The 23941-nt window shown below is 50.7% G+C and overlaps 2 protein-coding genes and 1 pseudogene across 39 annotated transcripts; 1 reads left to right on the forward strand and 2 right to left on the reverse strand.

The window, feature by feature from the left end:
- Positions 1-618: 618 nt before the first annotated feature.
- LOC116666867 lies at positions 619-5265 on the reverse strand (annotated as a pseudogene).
- Positions 5117-21548, reverse strand: LOC116667319. 38 transcript variants are annotated; one of them, XM_032492004.1, is made up of 16 exons: positions 21334-21544; positions 17098-17178; positions 16800-16882; positions 16180-16182; positions 13728-13755; positions 13492-13578; positions 12984-13144; positions 12647-12693; positions 9969-10097; positions 9492-9625; positions 9030-9082; positions 8556-8742; positions 7731-7751; positions 7061-7250; positions 6666-6778; positions 5117-5256 (listed from the first exon to the last, which is right to left on the reverse strand). In XM_032492004.1, exons 6-15 carry the CDS (start codon positions 13519-13521, stop codon positions 6702-6704), a joined length of 1029 nt encoding a protein of 342 aa, XP_032347895.1. In that variant the 5' UTR covers positions 13522-13578; positions 13728-13755; positions 16180-16182; positions 16800-16882; positions 17098-17178; positions 21334-21544; the 3' UTR covers positions 5117-5256; positions 6666-6701. The 38 variants fall into 38 exon arrangements, with proteins under 38 accessions (XP_032347895.1, XP_032347886.1, XP_032347893.1 ...); XM_032491995.1 differs by having other exon boundaries at positions 13728-16046; XM_032492002.1 differs by having other exon boundaries at positions 17093-17178.
- A 190-nt stretch (positions 21549-21738) lies between these two features.
- LOC102517857 (GDP-fucose protein O-fucosyltransferase 2-like) lies at positions 21739-23581 on the forward strand. The gene is made up of 3 exons (XM_032492032.1): positions 21739-21904; positions 22238-22299; positions 23299-23581. Exons 1-3 carry the CDS (start codon positions 21821-21823, stop codon positions 23567-23569), a joined length of 417 nt encoding a protein of 138 aa, XP_032347923.1. The 5' UTR covers positions 21739-21820; the 3' UTR covers positions 23570-23581.
- The last annotated feature ends 360 nt before the right edge of the window (positions 23582-23941 follow it).

Consider the following 23941-nt stretch of genomic DNA (forward strand, 5'->3'; position numbering starts at 1 on the left):
TAAGAAACAGCAGCACATAATTTGCGTCACAGCTCAATTACAGTATGTTTTGATATTTGGAAAATAATTAGCCCATTTTCCTTTGAAACTGCAGCAGTAGCAATAGAAATAAAAAAGGCTGAGCCGTCTTGGAGACAACAATCAATAAACAATTCTAAATCTGCAGGATTCCTTGACGATATGCAAGCAATGAGCTAGATGTGTGCTGCAGATACCTCTTACTGCAGGGCTCACTCCTGCAAAGCATAGAACTAGTTTTCTCAGCAGACAGAGGGAACCAAGTCAAGATTCCAAATCTTGAGAGATTTACTATATGGCAGGAAAGATCACACAAGTACATCCAGCCAAATATGAATAAATGTAATCAAATATTATCAAATGTGATTGGAGCACAGATGAAACAGAAATTCCTTTCACCTGGGATCTAGAGAGACTTCTTCAGAAAATGTGGCTTTGGAGATGGCCAAAGACATGGGTGGTAATTTGGCAGAACAGGATGTAAGGAATTTTAAAACTGATTCTAAAATTCATATAAAAATTCAAAGGATCCCAAATATCCAAAACAATTTTGAACAAGAAAAACAAAGTTGGAAGACTTGCACTATCTGATTTTCAGCCTTTTTTTTTTTTTTTTAAACTACAGTAATCAGAAAGTATGGTGTTGGTGTAAAACAGGAAAATAGAATAATGGAGCAGAATAGAATGTTCAGAACTAAACCAACACTTATATAGACAATTGATTCTCAAAAAGGATGCAGTGGAGAAAGGATCTTTTCAACAAGTAGTGCTGGAAGAATTAGATAGTGATATGCAAAAAAAAAAAAAAATGAACTTTGATCCACACCTCACAAAATATACAAAAATTAAGTCACAATGGATCATAGATCTTAATAGGAAATCTAAAACTATAAAACAGCTAGGAGAAAAAGCATAGGCTTAAGCTTTATGACCTTGGGTTTGGCAAATATTTCTTTGCTATGACACCAAAAGTATAATCTATTTTAAAAAGAAACTGATAGAGTGAACTTTATCAAAATGAAGACTCTTCAAAGCTGTTCTAAACACTGCTAAGCAAATGAAAAGACAAGCCATAGACAGAAGCTATTTGCAGATCATATATCTGATAAAGGTCTCTCTTTGTATCTGATCCAGAATAAAGAGGTCTCAAAACTCAATAATAATGCAAACACCTGAATGAATGAATGAGGCCAGAAAACACACTTCAGTAAAGATATCCAGATGGATAATAAGCATATGAAAAGATGCTGATTAAAGATGCCATTAGTCATTAGAGAAATGCTTTTAAAAACCACAGTGAGATACTAGTACACATACATACAAGAATGAATACGATTAGAAAGACCGACCTTACAAAGTGCTGGTAAGGAAGTAGAGCAACCAGAGCTGATACACACCACAAGGAATTTACAATAGTACAACCATTTTGGAAAAGTCTTTAACAGTTTCTTTAAAAAAGGTAAATACCTATCTACCATATAACCCAGATATTCCTCATCTGGTGCTTTAGAAAAGAAAAGCATATGTCCATATAAAGACTTGTAACCAAATATTCACTGCAATTTTATTTATAATAGCTCAAGTTGTAAATAACCCATGCATCCATCAAGAAGTAAATGGAGAAACAAATGATGGTCTATCCAAACACTGCTCACAACAAACTCTTCAGTAAAAACTCAGCACTAAACAATACTCTGCTATAAGAAAAATAAGCTATTAATACAGCAACACAGATGACTCTCAAAATAATTACACTGAATGAAAGAAGTCAGACAACATAGAGTAGATACTGCATTAATCCATTCATACAAGGATCTTGAAAATGCAGACCAATATGTTGTGATGGAAAGCAGATCAATGGTTTCCAGGGGAAGAGATGGGGAGGGAGGGAGGGACAACAAATGGCAGGAGAGAAGCTTTGTGGGTGATGGGTATGTTCACTCTCTTGAATGTGGTCATGGTTTCTTGGGGATATACTTATGTCAAAACGTATTAGCTGTACACTTTATACGTGTGAAAATTACTTTGCCAAGTATACCTCAAAGCTGTTTTAAGAAAAAAGGCACTTCAGTCCTGATCCACCTCAGCGCCTGATTGGAGCGACATGATCAGTCCCTCACCCTGTTTGCCTAACAGGAAGGTAGAAAACCTCTCACGGAAAATAACATATGGATTTTTCATTTGCAATGTCTGCCATGTAATAAAGAATTTCAAGACATGCAACATGTCAAGACTATATAACGGATAATATGAGAATAAGAAACATTAGACAAAGGATGCAAACCCCCAGGTGATGTAGGCATCAGAGTTACCAATAAAGGCTATAAAATACTTTTAATATATTCAAGAAAATAAGGAAATTATGGGAGAATAGACAACAGGGTAAAGACTTTCACCAGAGAAATATACTGGAATGTATTTTTAAGAGAAATCAAACAGATACTCTAGAACTGAAGCTTTCAGCTCTGGAAACAGGTAAACAGAGCTAATTAGGATCCCTTTTAAGTAAAACTTTCAGTAATGCCGGGTAAAATACAACAACAAATGTAACACAGAGCTAACTATGGAAAGAGAAGTTCCCAGGTGACAATACAAAGAGGACACTTAAAGCCCAGAGTGGTAATCTTGTGAGCTGATGCCACCACACCCTGGAGGGAAGGGGTTTTAATCTGCACATAAATAGAGATACAATGTCCATTTAGGAAAAAGGGTCCATACCAGATGTAGAAGACTCTTCCTTTATATCTATATAGTCAGAGACAGAGATGTAAAGTGGCAGCAGAGGTCACAGTGACACAGGGCCCTGGGCCAAGGAGTGTGAACACCTCTGCAAGCTGGGAAAGGTAGGAAGACGAATCCCTCCCTAGAGCCTCGGTGTGGAACGTAGCCTTGGCCACACGTTGGTTTTAGCCCACTGACAATGACTTTGCACTTCTGCACAATAGAACAGTGAGATGATGAATGTGTATTGCTTTAAGCCACTGAGTCTGTGGTCCTTTGTTACAACAGCAAAAGGAAAGAAACTCAGGAACCAACATGAACATGAACCCCAAGCTGCCTGCTGTGCTGGCAAGAAGTTCTTTGTCTCTGAACCTGGGGGAGTCTCCTGTCTTCTGGCAGCATCCACAAACTACCTCATGCTAACTTGACAGCTTGCAGAGGGTTAAATCTTAACCCTGCACAGTTCTTGATATTTAGTTAATAAAAATGATGGTGTCATCATGGGTATTTTTCCATCTTTTAAATACCCTTCAGTCTTCTAATAAAGCTACCTCTAATTGAGAGACAGTGTAAATAGTTTTCAAACTTCATAATAAATAACTGTGGTTTTATTTGGTTACTTAAATTATGAGTAATAATATTCACATTAGTAAAAGTTATTAAAATCAACATTGTTTAATGAAAATATCATTTCTTTTTGCATGAACATGTATTAACTACAATAAATGTTCCATGCTTTGTTCTACGATTTACTGTTAGAGCCTTAAAGAATAATATTTTCCTCAAAAGATATTATGGCAAAGGGATTTCTTTTGGTGGAACAGTTCCTACATCAAATCTGGTGCATGGCTCAGGCCACTGGGAACCTAGAGATGATAGATATTAGGAGGCATTATAAACACAAAATGATTTTTAAAGGAATTAAACAACTGGATGTGTGAAAACAAAGAATCTGAGAATATTCTAGTGAAATAAATGTATTTTTCAGCTTAAGCAAGACACTGGGTGAATAAATCTAAAATGAAAAAACCACCCAGAGATCAGCAGTGAGTCATGCATGCAGTGTGACTGATCAAAACCAAGTTGTTTCCAAACCAGTGTGCAGGCTTGATGCCTTCATGAATCAAGTCTGTGTGGCACCAGGCCATCTCGAATACATGTTGATGAGGTATTTATAAGCCCTTCACCATCCCAGCACAAAGCCCACACATGAGCCACAAGACCATCACCTACACATCTGCAAAAGACACAGCATGGTGAATAGCACTTTTCTTGTTCAGTAGCCGGTGGCAGGGCACTGTGAGCAGACAGAGATACAGGGACACAGAGACACAGAGGCACTTCCCCTCACTCAGCTGATAACCTTCCGTGCATTCCTGGGGACAGGATTGTCATAAAATGCACCATGGATTGATCCTCCTCCTAGGAAAGGAACGGTAGGTCTGTCCTCAGGTTGGAGCAAGGGTGGCCGGAGGATCTCAGAAGAGCTGTTTCAGCACAACCAATAGAAATGTCTGCCACCGTGACCACGAGAGACAGGTCTCCTGCCATCCCGGTAGGCACTTGGGCTCCTGACAAAAGCTGGGCTCAGTAAAGGCTTGAGTAGAAGGCACAGACCTGAGGGATGCCCCAGCAAGAGACAGGAGGTAGGGCCTGGTTTATACTGCTCTGGGTGTATCCCAGCCTCATCCGAATACGAAATCAGAAATTTGCAAAACAGCAGAGCTGGGATGGATCATCTACTCCAGACTCCTCACCTTACAGTTTAAAGGGTGGCAGCCCTGGGAGGCAAAGCAACGTGCTAAAGGCAGAGCGTGGAAGTGGCAGCGCCAGATGAAACGCACCATGGCAACCCCCGTTCAAGGCCGCTGACACTGAGGACGGGGCCAAGGTTTCCAACGAGGAGAATGAGACAGTGTAAATACTTTGTTCCCCCCAAAACCCCAAATGTTTACTAAGGCACAAAAACTCACCTTAACTAGCTCTCTTCTGAGGGGGCTCTCTTCTGTCTCCGTCTTTCTGTCTGTCTCCATTTCTCTCTCTCAGACACAAACACATACAATTTTGTGAAAGGGGACTTCCTGCCATACAAAGACAGACTTCACATCTTCAGAGAAACACTTGACAAAGCACATTTCCAATTCAAGTCTTTGTGTGAGGTCTGGGCAACTGGCTTATTTTCTAGAACAATAGGTGGTTCCAAAATCAGGAGATCATCTTCCCCAAAGGAAGAGTTCTGGTCCGTGTTGATGAAGCTGGGGGTGTCACATTTCATGAGCCCGTTCGGCTCCTCCTCTGGCCACCTGCTGCATCTGATGGCTTCCTGGAGCCGAACATCACTGTCAAGGGCTATGGTTGGGATACCAGCTTTGGCCTTGTCCAAGCGGTCCACTTCATTGACGTAGCAGTGAAAGAGGGACCTAGATTCGTCATTGTGCTGCCAGAGAACCCCTTGGGCACCAGCGGTCTTCCAAAGTCCGACACAAAGCTGTTCAGTCTGAATCTCTTCTCGGGAGACTCCTGCATTGCAATAAAGAAAACCAAAATAAAAGATCGCTCACACTCTAGCTCGGTGACCTGAAGACTTATAGTTTTTGATATCTGCTGAGAGCAAATCCCTGCACAGAGCATGCTGACAAGCACTGGAAGTGAGAGACATCACTTTCGAACACATACAATTACACCCAAGGCAAAAGTCTCGTGAGGGCCCTTGGACCATCCTGAAAAGACATCGCTCCCTGAGAATCCTCAATACTGGTGCATCGCACACCAGTGTTTCTCAGTGGGACACTCAGATCATCTTCATCAGAATTAGTTAAAGTGCTTCTTAAAATGCAGAATTCTGGGGTGCACACCCTCAGAGTCTCCAGAAGTAGGGACCGGCAGTCTGTATTTTCATAGCCACCAAGATCACTAAACATGCTCAGGTTTAGCACCGCGGTCTACATCGGGTCACCTGAGCATCGACAATGCTGTCTCATGGGGTGGGGGGGGTGCCATATGTGTCAGTGTGCTGTCCTACCCACGTGTCTCCCCTGATTCTCAGAACTGACAGTGCAGTCCCATTGGGCAAGAAATACCACCATTTCACAATGCATACGCAGGGCGCCTGACTGACAGATACAATCAGTGCTAGGAAAGGGGACAAAACTCAGGTTCCTCATCGCTTGTTTCACTTACTGTGGGACAAATGATCAATTCAAGGGTAATAAATCAGTGTATGAGTGAATAACATGACTCTCGTTAGTCCCACGAGTGCCTGGAAGAGCGAGCCTGGGCACACTGAGAATCATAACAGCCCATCTACTTAATTGTCATCCTCCCCAGATTTATGTAAAGGTTACTTCCACCCAGGCAGTGACCCCTGAAGGGCAAGAATCATGTCTGAACACACTCTCAAATCCAGAACAGAACCTGACAACAATTAGGCTCTGGGGTCTGTGTTTAGCGAGTGTGGAATCTCAGTGATGCCAGCTCTTAGACCTTGCCTTCCCATCCCACCCCTCACGATATGGCCCTTATGACCAGCTCTCCCGGGGCTGGGGCCACGGAACCCATTTACAGGACTGGAAGAATCTGATCATGTAAACCATCCCCCAGATTATCATCAAGAGTCACCTGCATTTCAGGGATCAGTAATCCCAGAAGCTTTGCAGTTCAGGCAGGTGAGGGATTTTTATATCAGCTCTGTCTTCTACTGTGACTGCCTGGGTGACATCAGACAAGGAATTCTCAAAAGCCTGAGCTTTTCCTTTCAGGAATAATCTAAATAACAAATCTCGTTGACCACTCAACAAGTGTGATGTGAAGATCAATGATTTACACAGGAGTACAACATTCACTAGGTCATGGATTTAGAATCAGAGAAAAATCATTTGAGAAAGATTGACAGAATGTAGCTTTAATGCAAATTTAAGTATTCTTACCTTTCAGTAAATCATCTTCTTCCCCAACTTATCACTTCACCCAAGTTTAAAAGATGTTTGAGAACAGGGATGAGTGTGCCAGCAATCTGGGACCCAATAACCTAAAATGTCACCTAGGAAAAAGAGGGGAGTAACACATTTTTAAAAAGCATGGTGAGGATGGCGGGGCCATCCCCCAACTCCAGACTAAGAAGCTCTAAGTAATAGATTTCCTGCCTGCCTGGGGCATCAGCTGATGTGAAAACCCACCCAGAAACCTCACTGTCCAGCAGCTCCTCCGTAACACAGGCTACACTTTCTCAGAATTAAGAATTGGGGCCAGTAACCACTTCGCTGAAGAATAAAGACAAAGAAGAAGAAGAGAGTTCTGCCCCTCCCCAGGGGAGAGCCCAGACCTTGGGCTGCATGCACTGAGCCTACCTCCCAGGAGAAGGATAAACTGGAGAAGGGCGTCCTGCGAAACTGGGACAGCAAATGTTGAGATGGGAACAAATTGACCGGCTGGCCAGGGACAGCCCCCTCCGTCGCTGCCTTGGCGGCTGCCTCCGCCCCCTCAGCACATCCTGCCCACTTCCGGTGGTTAAGCTGTCAGGGAAACAGTGCTTTGCGACCTGGGGCAACAGAGGCTGCCCCCAGGCCAAGCTGCGGGGGAAATGGGATCTAAACCACCAGCTCCCAAGCGGCAAGCTCCATACCCCCGCCAACAACCCGCCGCCCCCGCAGCCTACAGCACCCCCGGGGCAATATGTCCTGGAGAAGGGTGACCCGGGAATGAGGGGCAGCAGAGGCCACCCCCACGTCAGGCCTCCAGAGAGATGGGAGCTTATCCTCCAGCCCGCCAGGGGCAGACCCCCCTCCTCTCCAACCCCTGATGTCACCGCGCCCACCTCCCAGGAGCAACCTGACCGGGTGTGGGGTTTCAGGCTAATCTTGGGCGGGAGAGGCCGTCCCCAGGCCAGGTCAGGGGAGAGGAGAAGAAGTGGCCCCATTAGGCGGGGCAGCCGGCCGTCGCAGCTGCCTCTGCCCCTCGACAGCATCGCGCCCGCCTCCCAGGAGCAAGCTGACCTGGAGACGGGCATCCGGCTTCTTGGGCAGCAGAGTACGCCCCCAGGTTTGGCCGTGGGGAAGAGGAGAGCAAATTGACAGGCTCCGCGCTGCAGGTCCTCTACCCCTGCCGTCGCCTCCCCCACACTTTAAAGGCACTTCCCAGGGCGCCCCTCCCCCAGCAGGCTAAATGGGACAGGTGTGTCTGGTGATCTGAGGCAGGAGAGGCCACTCCCACACCAGGCCATCGGGGAGACGGGAGCCAATCCACCAGCTCCCCAAGGCAGCCCCCTACCCCCACAGCAGCCACCGCTCCTGCCCCCTGACCTCACGGTGGCCGCCTCTAGGGAGCAGGCTGACCTGGAGATGGACGTCCGGCGAACTAGGGACAACAGGGACCGCCCCCAGGGCAAACCATGGGGAGAAATGGGAGCAAATGGACCGGCTCCATGGGAAAACCTGCCGCTGCTGCCACCACCCCCAACGTAACACGCCCGCCTCCTGGGGCCAGGCTGACTAGGATACACGTGTCTCTTAACCCAGGGCAAGAGACACCGCCCCCAGGACAAGCCGCGGGGAAGATGGGAGCAAATGTGCCCGCTCCCCCGCTGCAGGCCCCCGACCCCCGCCACCCGTGCACCCTGACTACCCTGCCTCCCGCCCCCAGCAGGCAAAGTGGGAAAGGGTTGTCCCGGGACCTGGCGCAGCAGAGGCCGCCTGCAGGCCACGCGGCACAGACATGGGAGCTAATCCTCAAGCTCCCCCGGGGCAGCCTCCCTATCCCCGCAGCCACCACCTTCCCAGCCCCCTGACTGCACCGCACCCATCTCCCAGGAGCAAGCTCACCTGGAGTCGGACCTCAGGCAAATCTCTGGCGGCAGAGGTCGCCCCCAGGCCAGGCCGCGGGGGAGAGAAGAAATGGAGCAGCTCCCTGGAACGGACCCCAACCCCCAGCCGCCGCCGCCGCCGCCGCCTCCCAGGACCAAGCTCACCTGGAGACCGGCGTCCCGCCTCTACGGCAGCAGAAGCCGCCCCTGGCTCCGCCGCGGGGGAGAGCGGAGCGAATTGACCGGCTTCCGTGCGGCAGCCCCCCTATCCCCGTGGGCCCTGCACCTTAACCACACCGCCTCCACTCCCCACTCAGCTTGCTGAGTGGGACAGGTGTGTGCAGCGACCTGGGGCAGCAGAGGCCGCTCCCAGGCCCGGCAGCCGGGAGAAGGCAGCTATTCCATCAGTTCGCCAGGGGCAGCCCCGCTCCGCCCCCTTGCCGCTGCCACCGCCCCCTGACCTAACCGCCCCACCACCCAGGAGCAAGCTTACCTGGAGTCCAACATCTGGCGAATCTCCGGCGGCCAACGCCCCCCCAGGCCAGGCTGCAGGGAAGAGAAGAAATCGACCGGCTTGCCCGGGCAGCCTCCCACCCACCGCCGCCGCCGCCGCCGCCGCCGCCGCCCCCTCCGCCACCCCAGACCATTGCACTAATCTCCCGGGGTCAGGCTGACTGCGAGGATGTGCACTTGCCTTCTGACCCTGGCCACGTGCCTGAGCACCTTCCTGCACCCCTACACTCCCTGTACCTCTGCACCCCTGCCACTCTCTGCCCTTCCGCACTGCCTGCACCCCCGCATCCCCTGAACTGCCTGCACCCTCCACAGCCCCTGCACCCCTGCCACCACTTACACCTTTGCACTGCGTACACTCCTGCACCCCTGCTTGTCCCACACACCACCTCTTGGGCCTGTGGCAGAGTCTCTGCTGTTAGACCAATGCACAGGAACTCACATCTTTGCCAGTATATGATGCATCAGTGGACGTCTGGGGTTGGCTGCAGGAAGGTACATGTTCCCGGTCACTAGCCTGGGCCACTAGGGTGATCTCTGTGAGGTCACCCAGGACGGGCTCAGAGATGCTGTTCTCTGGGAAGAGAGGAGTTGAAACCGGTCTTGAGGGCAGAGCTGTGCTCACCAGGTCGTCCACGCTTCATGTTTTACACAGGGTTTCGGAGAAGTGAAATTGATCCGGCCAAGTAAGACCGGCCTGCTGTGCGCCCACCTCAGTCCTGGGCTCTGAGGCAGACCGACTGGCTCCCACCATCAGGACACAGTTTGGGCACCTGAATGGTCCCTTGGAGGCATCCTATCACTTCTCAGGAAGAAGTCTGGCTGCTTCCACCCTATGGCCCTCCCTCCCACTGTGCTGGCCTCAGGAAGGTTCCTTATTTGGGGAAGAAGGCAGCCCACCCCCTACCCCACCCCTCACCTTTCTCTAACCCAGGCTGGTGCTTTCTCTGCCCTTCAGAGTCTGGAAAGCCATTTCTCTTCAGGTATGTCCCTTCTGAGATGGACTTGCTTCCACTCAATTCTAGGCGAGGATGCACCATGGAATGCACTGGGTAAGAGAACCAAAATAAATAGTTTCTTCTGTGAGGTTTTCTGTTTATCTACTGGGGCTGGGCTGTGTGTAGTTTGCTACAGCTATTCGTGCGAGAGGCTAAAGCCACCCGTGTGTCCTTGTTTTCATCTCCCCGCTGTCTTTGGGTTTTCCCTAGACACTCCTGAGACATTTACTTCTTTTAATTTTATTCCTGTTATTACACAGGGGCCCTACTGACATGGAGGTAAGGTGTTGGGGGAGCGGGACAGAGCAGGGCATTTGTAGTCCTGTGATTAGTTCTCATTGAGCCTGTGCCCTGAGCTGTGACCTCCACAAGTGTGTCTCTTTCCCCCACCCCAATTTGGGTGACACAGAAGGTATTTCCCTTCCCCCAGGTAGGTTAGGCTCTGGTAAAATAATTTCTCATTAAAAAAAAAAAAAAACACAACCCCCCACAATGGAAGAGAATGTTCTGGGTGTATTTCAATAGAGCTATTTTTTCCTTTCCTGGCAGGAACCATGAGGAGTTTTCCTATGATCTTCACTCTGAGAACAGGATACGGTCCTGGAGGTAAAATGCATGAAAAAGAGCAGGGGGCCCCTCTGACTGGCCCCCTGGAGTTGTCACACTCGGACTTCCCCACGCTGAGCCTCCAGCTGGCCTCAGGGACCTGTTAAATCTGCCTGCCCCCGGGGTTCTTACAAAAGCGGGTTCTGCCCTGGGAGCTGTGACTCTCCAAGCCTGCCCGGCTGCCTCTCTGTGTTGGGAGCAGCTTTCCCCCTCAGTTTTCTTGTGGATCTAAGAAGAGCAGTGGGTTTGCAGCTCCCTCAGCTCTGGTGTTGTTTTCAGGACAGAAGGAGCAACTTCTGAGCTCCACACGAGCTGGACCAGAGGCTGGAAGCCTCCCCTCCTCTGCCTCCATGCAGACAATCAGTGGCTGTGGTTCTAGGCCGAGTTTCTGAAGATGTGGATTTAAACACACACATCCCAGCCCCCACAGGAGCACACAGTCCCATAAATCCCTACAACTTCCACTGGTAACTACGGAACTGATGAGGACACGGGTTTCGGGGCTGCAGAGGCCTGACTGCATGACTTTCTCCGTGGCCTATTAATGTGGTTGTTATGGGCCTTGTCTGAAGTGGCTTGCTTACCGCACCTGGTACATGGGAAATATAAAATAAGTACTAGAACCTCCACTTTTTCTCCCTCTTGGGCCTTCCAACCTAAAAAGTAATACGTGAACTCAGACGGCCTAGTCACCACAATGAGGTCCGACCAGCCCGGCTCTCCTGAGTGATGGGCACTGACTTGCGCATTAACTCGGAACAGTAGGGGAACCGCCTTCCTCTAACTGGGCCTCTCCCCACACCAGGCACGCCCTCAGCTGAGAAGGGGCCAACTCCCCCATTGAGGTGTGTGCTGGTGGCTTCAGTGTGACCTGGCCCTGCCGGGACATGAACCTGCAGTGAGGTGGAGTGTCAGGAGGAGGGGGGTCCCTGCTGGGGCAGCAGGGGGCCCGGTAGCACCCTGCGCAGCCTGGTGCCTGGGGCTCCCCAACATCTCCTACGGCCCCCGGGTCGGCTCTGGTCTGGGCCACTCCATGCACCCTCCCAGTATCTTTTCATTAAGTCCCTTTTTTGCTTTTATCAGCCAGAGGTGGCTTCTGTTGCTTGTTCAGTGAAACAGTGCATCAGGAAACCAGACTATTTCTAAGATCAGTAAAATACGAACTTTGGTCAGCTCGCCGGGCAGACCGTGCAGCACAAATTCCCGCACAGGGCTGTGCAAATGCCTTACGTGAAGGGTCCTCATCATCTGTCTTCAGAGATACAGAAGCTCGTGGTTCAGGTAAAACCTCAGGGAGGGATTGAGGAATCCAAAGCTGGTTGGTTTCAAAGACTAACCGGTCGGACCAGACCCCTGAGCTGTGGTCAGAAGCCTGGCTCAATGTCACGCAGACTCAGCACCCTAAGTGTCCGGTGGGGCCGGTGCTGTTTCCTTTACAGGCTCTCGTTGGGGAGTCACTGTAGCCCCTTACACTCAGCAGGGAATCCAGCCCTCTTAGCCCCCACCCTGAGTGTTCCATGACACAAATCTCGGGAGTGTTTAATTTTCATCTTTGTTTAGGAGGATGAAGGTGGGGCAAGAGGAGAGATAAATTCACACTTAGTGACACCAAGTCACAGCCAGTACCTCCTCCTCGGAGAGCTATGTGCTCCCACAGTGGTGGCTGGGGGGCTGGGCAGAGCCCCTCCTCTGGTCACAGAGGGACTCACTCCTCTGACTGCAACTGATGGGTTGGACAACCAATCCAGAGGGGACAGAGCATCTTTCCCGGGAATTTGGAACTGACACACAGAAATTAATTTCACTCATCTGGGGATTGGGAGGAGGGTGGGAATCAAATGAAACCAGAGCAGGAGAGAAAGTTACAAGTGAATGAGAGAGAGACAGAGAGACTGAACTTGTGAGAGTAAATAGTGTGAAGGAAGGATAACAATCAGGGCACAGAGGAATTCCAGCTCCTGGCTGTCTAGTGTGTCCCAGCCCATCAACAAACCTGCGGGATGGTTAACATCATTCCAGTTTTGCAGATTAGGAAACAGGCTGAAAGAGACGGGGGTTGGCTTTGGGTGCACAGTTAATTTAATTGCCACTGGACCCCTCACTTCCCACTGCCTGAAGGCACCATGATCCTCACAGGGACCCTGCAGTGCTGACAGCCTAGCACCCTGATCAAAGGGACCCTGCGGGAGTGGGAACCTCTCTGAGTTTGGAGAGTTCCCTGCACCGAGATTCCATGCATCAGCCGGCTCCCGCTCACCCCAGGTTAACGTCTCCCCAGCTGTGTAGTCCCCCGACCCGCTTCCCTCCCTGCCAGGCACCCCCGTCCTTACCACCGAGTGTACTGCAGGAATTCAGGCACAGGGATGCCCAAAGCAACACGAGCCCACCGGCTGTACAAACAGCAGACTCCCAGCCCCACCTGGGCTCCATGGGGATAGTAGGTGTCCTCACCTTTCATGTACCTAAGGCAATCTGTTTCTTCAGCTGGAGGCTATAGAGAAAAATAAAAGGTCCAAAACATTGTTCAGTGAGGAATTCCTCCAAGGACCTGACTTCAGAGTCTACAACCAGTTGTGCTGGCCGCTCTTACCCCCGGACTTTGGGTGAGGTGGATTATTGATCAGCACAATCGCCGGTGGCCCAGCTCCTGGGCTTGGCTGCCCAGAGGGGGCTGGGGGAATGGGTAAGGCCAGGGCACTCAGGAAGAGCACAGAGGACCTGACATCTCGCCTCCGCAGTTGTAAACCCTTCCCCAAATCTCAAGGCATCGGACAGAGTGCAGCCACCACAATAATGAGATGTTCCCATCTCTTCACTCACTCCTGTTGGTTCACTTACGTGCTGAGCATCCACTGGGTCACAGGACATGACACACAGGATGGCCGATGGGACAGGCTTGGTACTTCCCCCTGGATCCTGTTCAATCTGATGGAAGAATGATCACTCATAAACGGTTTCTCAAAAGGATACATAGACAGGAGACAAACTGCAGAGTGAATCAAATTTTAAAATATAAATGAAGATCCCCCAGTCTCCCCGCCTAAGGTTAACAGCATAAAGAAAATAGATCTTGCCTTTGATCACCAAGGAAGTGGTCACCCTCTCTCAGGAGGAAAGGAGAGTTAATCTTTGAGCAGGACACAGAAGTGCTCCATCGAATTGGACCAGGACCTCTGCATTCATTCAGCAAATCTGTATAAGCTCCTACTACTTATGGGAATCTAGTAACTATACCCATTCCCAAGGCTCTTGGGCTTTATTAGTCAACAAAATAGACACGACTCCCCATCACTGGGGGCTCAGAGTTTTAGCAGAGAAAACAGGCAACATGATGGGGGTAGCAAGAGCTTGGGGAAAAATAAGAGTGATATGAGCAAACTCAGGTGATGGTGGTGGGGTGGGAGGCAGGCAGGAGGGAATAAGGCAATCCTGGCAGATCTCAAGGAGTAATGAACTTGAAGCAGAATAGATCCGGAGGAAGAAGGAAGAGCCGGAGCCAGAGGCCCCCAGAGTGATGGGGAGAGTGTGGGCGGAGAGGCAGAGCAGGCCGGGTCCTCGAAGACTTTGGGACGACTTTGGCTCCTAATGGAATGGTGACCCTTTTAGTGAGTTTTGATGGGATGGGTGATGTCCAATTTATGCTTTTGTTTTGGGTTTTCTTGGGAGGAGGTTAATTTATTTATTTTAGTGAAGGTGCTGTAGTTTGAACCCAGGATCTCATGCATGCTAAGCATGCACTGTATCACTGAGCTACACCCACCCCCTCAATGTATGCTTTTATAGGCTCCCTCTGACTCTGTGTGGATGAGATTGTAGAAAAGCAAAGATGGAAGAAGTAGGCTAATTGGTGTCCAACAAGGGGTTGAAGGTGGCTCCTAGGAGGGTGGGGAACAGGGAGTACGTGGTTAATGAATTCAGAGTAGCCAGAATTTTCTAACAAGCTGGATTTGCTGTCTGTGTGTGTGTAAGAGAAAGAGAGAGAAAGAACATGGTTCCAACATCTGGACCTGGAAAATGGGATGGATGTCCTCTCCATCCACAGGGGATGGGACAAGATGGGGCTGAGCAGGTGGAAAGGGGCTGGAATCAGCTCAGTTCTTCAATGTCATGATTAAGGAGTCTATTAGATATTGCCACAGAAATGCCTAATAGGTAGAGGAGTCTGGGTTTTTTTTCTTTCTTTTTAACATTAAAAAATATAATTTAAATGTATTAATTTTATTATGTGAATGGATTTGGAATTTTATTTCATGCCAAGGTATATGTTATAATAGCCAAATGGAAAATATATCAGAAAAGGGGAGAAATGAGGGCTTTCACATAAACTGACTGTCCATAACGTAGGTAAAATTTCAATGAAACAGTCTTCAGTGCAAAAACCTCATCTTGGTGTTACATAAAATTAAATGAAAAAGGACTATGTTGATGTATCATTATTTCATGTTACATAATAGCCCCAAACAAACACACTGTTTAACTATGAGGCTTGTAGAAATACTATTCACTTTATTGACATAAATACAGAAATGCAGAAAGGTTCTAAGGTAGAATAAGCATCTTAGTGGAAATAATAGAGATCTGAGCATTTCACATGATATGTATGGACTGATTCAAAATTTGGAAAAGTAATTTACACAGTAGAACATATGTATGAATGTGAAAGCAAGATGAATGAAAGAAAAAGAATATGAGTATCAGGGAGAGAGTTCCAAATGGAAAAGGCCAATCAGGGAGTTTTGGACAAATCGAGAAATTGATGGCATGTCAATTTCCAAGTCTGGTTGCTTCCACCAAAAGTATAGCAGTGAGATAGAGGAGAGACCCAGGACCCAACTCCGAGGCACATTCGCAGTAAATATTTGGAAAAAAGAGGAGACGTTGGCAAAAGACCAGCCAGTGGATCGAAAGCAGAGCGATGGGCTGGAGGCCAAGTGAAGCAGGAACACGGGGGAGGAGAAATGGAAGAGCTGGGTCAAATGCTGCCAAAGGGCCACGCATGATGAAGACTAAAAACTGACCACTATATTTAGCAACGTGGGGTCACTGATGGCCTTGACAGAGCAGTTTCCATAGAGCGAGGGATCAGGGGAAAAGCCAGAGTGGGTGCAAAAGGGAATGGCTCAAGAGAATATGCAGACAGTGAGTTTAAACGACTCATTAAAGATTTGCTGCAAAGACATGGGGTGGCAATTGGTGGGGGCCAATTAGAGTCAAGGAGTGCTGTTTGTTTCTTTTAAGAGGATGGACTTTTATATACTGATAGGAGCCAACTAGCAGGAGAACAAAATAGATGAGGTAGTGACAGAGAGGATGGATGTGGGAGTGACAGCCCGGAGAAGATTGTATGGATGGGCCCCCTGGTGACTTTTGGATGATCTGGCTTTCGATGTCACCTGTAATAAGAGGTGGGGCAGCGAGAGTGAGGTCACAGACATCAGAAGGCGAGCGGATGTGCTGGGAGTTGCTGGTGAAAGTTCTCTTCTGTTGGCTTCAGTTTGCTTGGTCAAAGTAGAAAAGTAAACTTACCAGCTGAGGGACGAGAAGGAAGAGTTACTGGAGTCATGAGCAGAAGATACGAAAGAGCCTTCAGGGACAATGGGACAGTGAAAAGAGCAGAGGGAGACGGGGGGAGTGTGCTCCCAGAAAGTTACGTTTTATCTTTGAGGTCCCCAAGTGTTGGATGTGTGATTGCCCTTCCTGCTGTCTACGAAATAAAAATTGAGTATGGTTCAGGGAAAATGCTATTTCATTCTAAGAGGCTGCCTGTTTCTCAGGAACGGTCATCTTAAACTGCAAACACTACAAAAATGTTGAAAAGAAGAACTTGTGTACCCAATGACCCACTATTTTCTATAAATTTGGTTGCTATTTAGTTCCCCTATCAATACCACAGAACCGATACTGCCTAGGATGGAGATACATCGATGCTTAAATGGAAATGAAATCTGTATCTTTTTCCTAAACTCCATGGCTTCCTTAACATCCCATTCCCCTTGGAATTTAGGGGTGTCCGGTATAAGAAATAAGAAACAGTTTGAGAAAATCCCGGCTCAGAATTACACAGCACAACCTCAGCTCAGAAGTATACAGCCATAAAAATGTTTAGAAGCAAAACTCCATAACTACTCTTAAAGAATTTTGCAAACCTGGGCCTGCCCAGATGTTTCCAAACTGGAAAGGTACTCCAATCAGTTGACCGGTACGGGAACCAGAGGCTGGTCAGCCTTTTCTGTAAAAGCCAGAGAGTAAATATTTTCAGTTTTGCAGATCATTTTGTTGTAACCATGCAGGTCTGCAATAAGAAAGCGAAGAGCACTGGGAGACACGAAACAAATGGGCATGCCCACACCCTCCCTTCCACTCAGGGCAGCTTCTCTGTGGTGGGGAGCTTTGCCACAATGACTTGTTTCTTTGTTTCCATTGGTTTCTTTGTTTCCACCTTACTGCTCAAACTCAGAACTTCAAGTGAGCCTGGTCCTTCAGCATCCATGCAGAAAGAAGGCTGAGCGGGGGTGGGGATCCCACCTGACAGAGAAGAGAGATGGCTTGTCACCATGACATGAGACAATCACACCTTCCGGGGTGAAAGGGAACAAAGATAAGGGAGGGGCACAGCAGTGGGACCCCTGGGTCACCTGCCAGGCTTGCTCTCCCTCCACGGCCACCCTGGGGGCCTGGGTGGTGTTGGAACTCAGCTACAGTGATTAGGCTGAGGGGACTCAGGATAAAGGACCCTCCGTCTCCACACCGGGTTCCAAACGCAGCCTCTCTAAGTCTACCCTCTGAATTTCTGGAACTCAGCTGGAAGAATACATGATCAGGCCAGACCCAGAGCCCAAGCCAAACACGACAAGGGTCACGTGGGGTTGTAACCCCGTGCTCAGCGGTCGGGGTCTCCTTGCAAATCTGCAGAAATCCCTGTTCTGCCTCATTCCTGGGAGAAACCCCACATCTCTTCCTGCTCTGTCTGTTCTTCTCTTGAGGCTATTGTCCTGGAGGGATGCAGAGTCCTTGAACCTGGCCCTCCAAACGTACATAAGCAGCCTGTTCAATAAAACAAATTATGCACTTTTTCACATTTGCCAGTTTTTTGATTCCAGAAAGGCTGCGGGACTCTTTCTCACTGTCTCCTGTGCCCCCACCACTTGGTGGCCCTCTCCTCATGGAAACACGATTTCCCACAACTGCACCCTGCCTCCCAGCTTGTCAGAGGGGAGTGACCCACAAAGACACAGGTGTTTGTGAGGATCCTGTCCCCCAGCAGAAAGCCTACTCCTGGAGCCACGGACAGGGATCTGGCCTCCTGAGCCGCTCAGCTCTAATTGAAAGCCTAAACTGGGGACCCCGAACATTGCTGACTGACTTTCTGAGTCACCTGGGCTGGAAGGGCCTGATTTTTCTTTCCAAGAATGGATGTAGCGCAGCCTCCATTTTCAGGGCTGACATTCATGACGTATCTAGTTCCCCCAAATGCACCCCAGGAAGGAGAGGCCCTTCCATCCCACTGGTTGGAAACCCAGCCCAGGGGAGTTCTGAAGCACCGCATCGCTGCCAGGTCCAGCATCCCTGCAGAGTGGCCCCTGCCCCTGAATGAGCCCCTTCCCTGGGCCTTCCCTGCCCCAACACGACCACACCCCAGGCTGTGCCAGAGCTCTGGGGCTCTGCGTGTCCAGGTCACACAGGCGGGACCTGATCCAGGTGTCCCCTGGACCTCAAGGGGGAGAGTTCTGCCTCTGCATCAGGGGAAGGTGACCCCACATGCCTGGCAGGACACTCTCAATATGGACCTCCAGGAGCCCTGGGAGCAGTTTCCCTGCAGGTGTTAGGAGCCATCATCAGGAGGGCAGGCCCCTCTTTGGGCAGACTGTCTTGCTGTCCTGGGCCCACGTGCTGACCACAGGAATCTACACGCCCCCAGGAAACCCCAGGCAGCCTCACAACTTGGTCACTTGGTGGCCTGGGTACCATAGGCTCCTTGGCCATCCCATGCAGGTGGTCCTGGCAGGCATGGTCCCCAGGTGCTCCCGTTAAGAAATCCCCCTGGGTTTCTGTGGTCACAGAGCCCACACCAGAAGCTTCCAGTACTGCAGTGACCCCCACAGCAGTCAGCTCCCCTGTGCATGTCCAGGGAGAAATGACAGCAATTTATTGCCAGGAACTGTGATGAACAAGGGGGTGGGATTCCATACTAAGTTCAGGATCCTGGTAACTCACTCTGCACCCCAAAAAGCATCCATGAGAAATGTGTGTATTGGGATGCCTGTGCCCTAGGAGAGCTGCTCCTCAGGGCTCCTTGGACCCTCCAGCCACTCTCAAGAGTCTCAGAGCCTGTGTCTAAATTTCTATCTCCCTGATTTGGTGGAAGGCTGCCTGTGTCTTGTGGTCACGGGTTGCTTTATTGCATGACTTGGCATGTTCTTAGTGCCCATCCTCCACTCCTGCGCCCGACTCCCAAGATGTTCCCACTGACCCTTGGCTCCCTGTGTGGGTCAGGGGCCCTAAGGCTGCCCCCTTCACTCTCCTCCTCTGCCCCACCCCTGGGACCACCCCTAGATGGACTGGGAGGTGTTTGTAAATGAGTCTCACACGAGGACATGACTGAACAAAGCAGAGCCCCCCACCGGGAAGCACACCTGCTCCCTTCTCTGAAGAGGACCCCACAGCCCCACACTGCCACCCAGGGGTCTACTCAGGACACAGTCCGCCAGTTCTGGGCAAGCGTCTCCCTGGAATCCTTGCTTCCAGAAGGGTCTCTCTGTCCTTCTTCAGAGTTTAGAGTTGTTCCAGTGTCCCTGACCACCAGAATGCCCAGCACGGACCCTTCAAGAGACCTGGGGAGGCAAGGAAGATATGTGGCCACAGGTCTCACAAGACACATCTGCTGGGACCCCAGGCCAAAGGGCCGTCCTCCTCCCTTCTCAGGTGTGGATCCCGTGGTAACTTTTTGCAGGGAGCCCGACTGGGGAGTGGGGCCCGGAGCAGTTCATGGGGCTCTCTGGGCAGGGAAGACTTAGGCCAGGCGGCCTTGCCTGGTTTCCCTGCTGGGCCAGCTCTGAAAACCCCCAGTTCCTCTGTCTGTGGCTGGAGGCCCCCCAAGCCTCAGGGCGGGGCCCTTTCTCTCAGCCTCCACTGCCTCCAAAGCCACGCTGGCGCTGGCGTGGGGAAAGAGCTTTCTTGCCCTCTTGTGTCCAATTAGCCACAGGTGGATGCTGTGGGGAGCTGGAGAGAGAGGTAGCACTTGCTCAGGTGTGAGTGGTTAAGCAAGTTGACACCCTTTCAACTAGCCTTATACATTGGAAAGAGGACTTTCCTGGGAAAGAGAGAAGTTACTTTCAGTAGTATGTGTATAGATATCTTTGTTTCTTTTTCTTTTTCTTTTTCTTAAGGACTCATAAAACTTCTCCCAGATCATTCCTGGTAAGGACCATTATCTAGGGATCAATCAAGAAATGAAGGAGGAGAGGGGTAAGGATATGAGGAGAGAGGAGGGGAGATCAGAGCCCACAGAGAGGAGATGCCCCTCCCTGGGGCCGCACACTGGGCAGTGGCTGCTGGCATCCAGGTCTCCTGTTCTCAGACCCATTTCATCCGGGGGGTGTTTCTAAAAGAAACAGTGGTGGAAGGGCCGTGGAGGACACCTAGACCTCCCAGAATGGACAGCGGGAGAAGAGTCACCATGCTGGCCCTGGGCTCTGGAGCCAGACCTACAGTGGAGACCACAGGTCTTGTGAGAAGAGATTCCCAGCGTGTTCAGAGCTGTTTCGGGCTGTGTCCCAACTGGAGGTTGCAATCCCCAACCTCCAGAAAGAGAGGCCAGGCACCCCCACCCGCCAGGTGGTGTTGCCTTTGTTGGGGAACAGTGATATTTGGTTGTGACATGTTTGGTGGCTCTCTCTAAAAACTTCTTTGACTTACATTTGTATCCCAGACACCAGTTCCAGGGCAACAGAAAAAGCATACCCTACATCCCTTTGCACTCAAATCTTCCCCAAAGAGCAAGTATTTGCCCATGAAAATGCCAGCTGCTCTTCTAAGGCCCCCTAAATACCCAGCAGTGTAGGCGGTGCAATCTTGATCAGGGACAGGAGGAGAGGGACCAGCGGTCCTCCGGCAGGCTTGGCCCGGTGTGGCAGCTGCGCTGTGTGTGTGTGGTGGGGAGGGCCATGCACGCAATCCTGTTTGAGGGGCCTCTGTGCACACCTGCATTATGGTCTGAGGTTTCATATAAAAGATCCAGGCATCCTAACCGGTCATATACAGCCCCTCACCCTTGGGCTGGAGCCACCAGGAGCTCAGTACCTCTAACAGAGGCGTGCCCAAAGTGGGGAAAGTTCATGGGACACTCCGGGGGCAGGGCCAGTGGTGCTGGGGAAGGCAGGGAGTGCAGTGAAGGGTGGGGGAAGCAGAGCCCCTTGCTCTGGAGTGAGGGTTCTTGGGGAAACCACAGAGCAAGGCACACACCATCCCCACCCTATACCCCAAACTCCTAGCCCCACCTTCACAGGGGCCGCTCTGCGCCCTCTCACCGTGGCTCTCCTGTGAGACTGCACCCAACCCGACATCTGGCACCCAAGCCCTACCTCCCCTCTTATGACAGATCCCGTCTTCTTGGAAACTGCCTAGCAGCGCGTATTCAAGGCCGGCAGCGGGCCTGGCGGATCTGCACTTCAGGTGCCCTACCTGGCCAGCCGTGCGTGCCTGGGCTCAGTCCTCTATCTTGCCCACCGGTAGCCTGGGTCCACGTCCGGTGCAAGCGGAGGCCACGGAGCCCAGGCTGATCCCCACACACGGACAGGTGAGGGTGCCCCCGCCCCGCTGCCCCGCTGCCCCGCCCACTGGTGGCAGCAACGCCCCAGCCTCCGGCCGGCGCCACCTGCAGGTCAGGACTTCCGCGCGGCCCTGCCCTCCCCGGCCCCGCCCAGCTGTCCCATAAGCCTCCCCCCACCCCCGTCCTGGCTGCGCCCTGGCTCCCATTGGCTCCGCAAGTTCTGCCCTCGCACAACTAGACTCGGGAGGACGCACGACGCAAGCGCTAGGGGAGGGCCCCGCGGAGTTGCCATGGTTACAGGCGCCACGCTCTGCGCGGGCCGGCGTGCGCTTCTGGGGCGGGTAGCGGGCTCCGGAAGTGTGCAGCTGCCCGGGACCATGGCGGTGCTTGCTGCTGGGGATGGCGGCTTGCTCGGCCGGGCGACTAGTTCTGGCCTGGTCAGTCGGCGGCCGACATCCTGTCTGGGGCGGCGTCCCACAGACGGTAAACGTACGTCCGCGCCGTCGGCGGGGCCGGCGGACATGAACCGGGGTGGGATCGGGGTTGGGGCGGTGGCCGGGGAGGGCTGTGGTGCCGGGGAGCGTGTTGGGGCGGGGCGGGGCAGGGCTTGGGCACAGCCTCAAGCTTTCCTCCCCCTCAGGCCCTGGGGCTGGGGCCGCGAGTCTGGGTCGCCCTTGGTGGCCGCGGCCTCCCAGAACCCCCGGGAAGGGCAGGCGGAGGACCCATCTTAGATGAAGCGGGGCCTTACCCGGGTTTTGAAGAGCCCCAGAATCAGATGTTGGAATGGGGTGGCTTATCAGCCTTGTTTATCTGCAGGGAAATTTCAGTTCCATCCAGATGTTGGTTCCTTCAGTCAACCTCAGGAATAAGACACAAGGGTCAGTGCCGATAAGCAGTTATCTAGGGCTTGACTCAAAATAAACTATGCGGGGTGTAGGGATGGTAGATGGGACCCTCCCTCTTGAAGTTAGCAGTCTTCTGGGATTAGAGGCCCCAGTTGAGGATTACATCCTCATCTGCAGTAATGGAGCTTGTGAGAAACACACAGAGAAGGGAGGGGTGTGGTGGCGGTAACTCATTACAGAATCCAGGACCCTTGCCTGGCTCTTGTGTAGAAGAGTCTCGCCTTGGATAGGGCAACAGTTATCAAAGTGTATCCAAGGCCCCTGAGGTGCAAGACCATTTTCATAGAAACGCCGGGATGTCACCTGCCTTTTGCACACTCTTGCTCTCCCGAGTTCCTGCGGGGTTTTCCAGGGAAAACCTGGCCTGCGATATCACAAAACAGGGAATGCAGAGGCAGATAGGAGAATTCAGCTCTCACCAGTCCAAAAGAGATTTGCAGAAATTAAAATCACTGCTATTCTTCTCACTAATGATTTTTGTTTTGAAAAATAGAATTATATTTTGTTTAAGAGTATTAATGGTAACATTACAGTAGATTGTTAATATTTTTAAGTGAATTCATACACTTTTTCTAAGTTCTTATTTAACTTCTAACACAGAACTATTGATAGATTTAACTCACATAAATAGCAGCCTTTTGGAGTTCTCAGTAATTGTTAAGAGTGTATAGGGTTCTGTAGAACAAGAAGTTTGTGAGCCCCTGGAGAACGGGTGCTCAGGTGCTAGTCAGGTGCTTAGCGGTGTTAGACGGATGCCAAGATGTCTTCCGCAACTGCTCCCGGACTCGAAGTAATTGGCCACATGGAGATGGGTGGGCAGTGCCTCCACTTTACAAACCAGAAGCTGCTGAATGTGTCTGGAGTCTAGGCCATGGGCTGTGCAGGGATTCCTGTTCTATCTGTTATATCTAAGCCGGGATTCCTGTGCAGAGGCCTGGCCCTGAAGACCCGCTCTCCTTTGCTCCCTGCCAGGTACCTTCTGTGTGACGTCAGCCCTCCAGAGGGCTTCAGCCTCCTTAGGAAATTCTGCATCCACATTGCCTTCCTCCTGAAGACCCTGCTGAAGATGGAGGAGTCGGTACTGGTGCTACCCTCTTGGGGCCACCTCTACCACTGGCAGAGCCCCGACATCAACCAGGTCCGGATTCTCTGGTCCGACTTCTTTGATCTCCCAAGTCTCAACAGAAACATCCCTGACATTGAGTACGAGCAGTTCATGGCAGGTGAGGTGGTGGTCATTTAACTGGGGCCAGGTGGTCTTTGTTCTGCTTCTGATCTGAAAATCGGGCCATCTAGCTTTGAGCTTGTCAGTCCGCTTAGGGGGCCTGCTCATGTTTCCCACACTGCAGGTGAATTTGGTCTTTCCATAGTTTTTCTCGGGAAATAGATTTGAAATGCATGAGCTCTATGTCCCCTCACCTCTGAAAATCCTGGCCTCCTGGTGAGATGGAGCAGTGACAAGGAGGCCACTGCCACAGAGGCCTTGTCCCAGCAGGACTCACTCCCTGTGCAGCCAGGGCCATTCTTACCTATAGGAAAACATGTTGTGTGTTAGCAAGGGCCACATGCTGGAGAAGATATGTAACTGCCCATCCAGTATAATTTGGTCCTGCTC

Source organism: Camelus ferus, chromosome 11 (assembly GCF_009834535.1).
Source record: "Camelus ferus isolate YT-003-E chromosome 11, BCGSAC_Cfer_1.0, whole genome shotgun sequence".
NCBI classification, from domain to species: domain Eukaryota; kingdom Metazoa; phylum Chordata; class Mammalia; order Artiodactyla; family Camelidae; genus Camelus; species Camelus ferus.